Source organism: Frankliniella occidentalis, unplaced genomic scaffold (assembly GCF_000697945.3).
Source record: "Frankliniella occidentalis isolate FOCC.00 unplaced genomic scaffold, Focc_3.1 Scaffold65, whole genome shotgun sequence".
Taxonomy (NCBI): Eukaryota; Metazoa; Arthropoda; class Insecta; order Thysanoptera; family Thripidae; genus Frankliniella; species Frankliniella occidentalis.
The window spans coordinates 1150909-1155254 of NW_026267195.1; the positions used below are offsets into that span (position 1 = coordinate 1150909).

At 39.6% G+C, this 4346-nt stretch overlaps 1 protein-coding gene across 10 annotated transcripts in view; it reads right to left on the reverse strand.

The window, feature by feature from the left end:
- Positions 1 to 4346, reverse strand: part of LOC113207102 (uncharacterized) — an 18925-nt gene that overhangs the window by 13310 nt on the left and 1269 nt on the right. Inside the window, exons 2-8 of one of the 10 annotated variants that reach the window (XM_052268208.1) lie at positions 3500 to 3652; positions 3066 to 3418; positions 2813 to 2923; positions 2206 to 2652; positions 1531 to 2086; positions 672 to 1364; positions 7 to 564 (exon numbers count right to left, since the gene is read on the reverse strand). In XM_052268208.1, coding sequence (XP_052124168.1) covers positions 2425 to 2652; positions 2813 to 2923; positions 3066 to 3362 — 636 coding nt within the window. In that variant the 5' untranslated portion in view covers positions 3363 to 3418; positions 3500 to 3652 and the 3' untranslated portion in view covers positions 7 to 564; positions 672 to 1364; positions 1531 to 2086; positions 2206 to 2424. Of the gene's footprint in view, positions 1 to 6; positions 2087 to 2205; positions 2653 to 2812; positions 2924 to 3065; positions 3419 to 3499; positions 4289 to 4346 lie in introns of those variants that run through there. The other 9 variants (XM_052268207.1, XM_052268204.1, XM_052268205.1 and 6 more) reach the window with 9 other exon arrangements.

The window sequence follows — 4346 nt, forward strand, 5'->3', positions numbered from 1 at the left end:
TATGTATAAGAAGATGCATAATTAACACAGATTGAACGTTTGGGTGGTCCAATCTTCAACTCAAAGCCTGATTGAGCTATTCTGAACTTTTAGTGAAAAAACTACGTCATCAGGGGGAGGGGGGGTAGAGGAGAGAGTGACACACGATGACAGAGAGGGGGGGAGGGGGTTTCCCCCCAAAAAACGATTACGTAATTTGTGCACGCCGCCATTCACCTAAGAGTGCAAACAACAAAATAATTAAAGACTGCAATATTTCATCACGTTTTCTTATCAGTAATGAATTAGATCCTGTCCTGATTATCATACACCTAGCTCTCAAATAAATAAATATTAATCCCGTGGAACAATATGACATGCACCTTATGTTTATCAATATTTAAAAATTATTAAGAACAATTGTAGAAATTAGCTACGGATTAATGAAATGATACTTCAATTACCAGTCAGTTTTCTCCAATTTCATAAACAACTCCAACATTAGATTAGATAACACTTACCAACTACCGTTCAAACGGTTCCATTCCTTTCTCACACAGTTGAAGATGAGTTCAAAATCAAACCCTGAAATGAAAACATTAAGATTCGAGATCACAAACAACATGAATAAACAGGGAAGTACTGTAGTAATATTTTTTAACTACCACCATGATGGCATAATGAATGCTTACCCATCCTAACACACATGCAACAACGAAATCATTGTAATGTTTGTATACTAATGCTATGAATAAATCGAATTAAACCATTACACTACACATAAATGTATTCGAAAATTGATTATAGTTGCCTGAATAGAATAGTACGGTGCATTGTCCATTACAATAACCGTTGGCTCTGTCAGTTTTTCCAATATTTTTTTCACCAGGTCATAAAATTCTGCCCATTTATTTGGCCGTGATAGTCACCCTAAAGAGAGTCAGAAGCAAAAACCAGAGAGGCTTCTTCCACAAATCCATCCTCTCCACCAGCTTGAAGAACAATGAAGCCTCTCCTTGGTCTGTGGTCTTCACAGGGCTACTTCTTATGTCAATGTCTCGCCAAGTTGTTTGATTGCGAGAGCCTCTTTGGAAAATGCAAGTCTCATCTACAAGTACAAACTTGCCTTGCAGCTCCATATGTGACGCCGGAAAAAGAACACTCTTTTTAATGCCACTGAGGGTTTCTCAAAAACAACTCTGCGGCCATTTACCTTCGAAACCTGAAAGCCCAGGTCATGAACTATTTTCCTGAGTGTTGTGAGTCTAAGTGCTCCGAAGTAGTCAATACTTCGCTTTCTACAAAGACTCTAAGCAGTGAATTCAATAATATTCGAAGAAAATACCTGATTGAATCCAACAACCCTTGAATAGTTACCCGTCGACCTACAACCAAAAAAACAAACATTTTACACACTTCAGCACTTTCAAAAGTTTTGAGCAAATAGCAATAAACATTATAGGAATCAACTGGTGCAAATACGTACCAGAAACAAACCAAAATATTGACCAAACCTTTTTTTGTGAAGTGATATCTCCTGTGTCTACTTACCAGTCTGGGAAGTTTCATAAAGTAAGTTCGTAATAACTATGGGTCCTACTAACGTTGTCAGTTCCAACGTCGTCCGATTCCCCCACGACGCCCTTACGTCGACCGATCTCCCGCGACCCTCAAACGTTGTCCGATGTCCTTTTGCCACGCACTCTGCAGCGTTCTCTTATTTTACTTACCAGTGGGGTAATATTGGCATTAAAGAAAAAGTGAGAAGTAGTATGTGTTCCTCAATCTTGTAGGAACACCTGGGAATTTTTATTTTTCCTCTACTGCCGCTATTACTCCACTGGTAATTAAAAGAAGACAGCGCTGCAGAGCGCGCGGTAAGAGTACGTCGGACAACGTTAGAGCATCGCGGGGAGACCGGACGACGTTGATAGGATCCGTCGAAGCTGCTTTAGTGAAAGTATCCAACTCTCCAACTTTCCATCCTTTCTATCGTGTTATTTTAGGAGTGTGAAATGGAATTCCATTTGCCATGGTCATTTCAATTTCCTTTTTGCAGTCGGTCACCATCTTTTCGCTGATGTGTAGGGCTTGGGATACTCTCTCTCTAAATAAAGAAGAACACAGAGGAAAGTCCAGTAATTGTGGTAAGATTGCTACCAATTGTCCCCGTTTAAACAAATTTAATGGGTTCCTTTAAATTGAGGGATGAGAATCATTGCTCACCTGACTTTAACGCTTATAAGAGGCCTTCTGAATGCTACCTCTAAAAGAAAGTATTGGTGCAGGAAATAAATGGCCGTAACAAAAAAAGTGTTGAAAGATGTGCCGCGAAAGTTTTTCCTCGAGTACATTGGAGTTGGAGTTTTTACTGGTTGCTGTGATGCTCTGCTTGATGTACTCTTTGGAAGAGGAATTTCTTCTACACTTTTCTTTCAACACCAATTACCAGGCGATTGAATACAATGACATTATGTCACCTGTCACAGGTTTATTTAAGACTTCGATTGATGCTTCTTTTGGAGGAGGATCTTCTACATTTTTCCTTTCAACATTAGTTACTAGGCGATTGAATCCATTGTCACCAGGTTGATTGAAGACTTCGATTAATGCTTCTTTATGAAGAGGAATTTCAACAGTATTTACATGGTGATTTAGTTCATTTTCATCCTTCTGAAACAAATATAAAACTTCAGAAATTAAATGTAACAAAATTCTGCCAATATTTATGAAAAAGTTGAAGTAAGACAAAGATTCGCTTGTCTCTTGATAGGGCACGGAATAAGAAAAGTTCAAAGTCCTTATACTACACAACTATTTGAATCTAACATACCTTTACTTCTTCAAAGTCTGATTGTGAACTTGAGGACCTCTCATAAAAAAGGATATATGCCTCAGCAGCATTACCTTTCTGACTCTCAAAGTCCATACAGTCCACAGATACCTGAAAGGTAACACAAACATTAAACTGCAAGTTGAAAGTAAACTATATTAGTGAATATATTAATTTGAAGATGTACATATCCTTACCAAACTATCATTGGACCTGAACCATGTCACATTATTGTTACAGTCTGTTCTATTACCATGGTGTAATGGCCCGCCGAAGCTGTCACTCCTTTATGTAGTACAAAACCACATAGTTGGTATTGTTGACTGTTGAAAGTTACCCTCTCATTTATTTCCATGCTGGCACCATCTCTACTCCCACTTTTTTGAAGTCGAAGAAGTTGAACTTCCAGAGTTTTGGGAGCACTGTCCAAAACTAATCTCTTATCAAAGTCACACTCTGTGTGGCAGTAATCACACAGGACTTGCACTTGAATGCTGAACCATGACAACAATATGGCGGCTTGAACAGACACATTCATTTGGATTTGCATTTGAGTGGGTAAGTTGTATTGTGAAACAGAAACTTCCCCGCACACTTTACAACGTCCTGAATAAAAATAATACAAAGCCTGTTACGTGATATCTTACGAAACACTGTTACGCTGTGACGCGCCTGGCATACATCTACCTTAGCCTGTGGCGCTGACACCCGAGTCGAGAAGTGGAAAAATGTACTCGAAGATACGGAGCCTACGGCCCGCCACTTTCCTGTAGAATGCAGCGTTGTAATTTTTAGGCTTAATTCCGCCAAAAATAGCCCCCAGTGCCATAACAGTCTGACCTAGAGTAAAACGGACCAAATTTTCGTGCAAACGGCTCTGCTTTGATGAGGTACCAGTTATAAACCTTAAAAAACATTTTGTAAAAATAAAGCCTCTTTGATTTTGATTTTTTTTAAATCTAATTTTTGAGCTAGAATGCTCATCTTCGAACTCGATCTGTCTTGTTGGCTGAGCGATAGCGAAGCCTATTACTCCAGTGATGATCAAAAAGTTTCGTGTCTGTCTGTGTGTCTGTCTGTAATAACGATAACTCGAGAACGGTTTGAGCCAGGTAACTGAAATTTTTAGTGTAGCTTTGTATCACAAAAAGCAAGAACTGTACTGATTTTGAGCCCTCTAGCTTAAAAATTGGCCTGTCAGAAAAATCAAAAGCAAAAAACCCAAAACATATCCTTTTTTTTTGTACATCTTTCTAAGACGTAACTCGTCGAAGTAGAGCCCGTAGGGCCAAAATCTGGTCCGTTTGGCTCTATCTCTAACCGTTTAGTCGCCAGAGGGCGATAACCACACGAAAATGACCCCAAACCATTTAATGTTGTTTCTCAGATATTTGACGGTCTCTGGTGGGGCAACTGGTCAAAATAAAATCCTGCCTATCTACGACTCTGCCTTTTGTCCGACTCGGGTGTCAGCGCCGCAGGCCTAGGTAGATGTATGCCAGGCGCGTCGCAGCGTAACAGTGTTTCGTGAGAT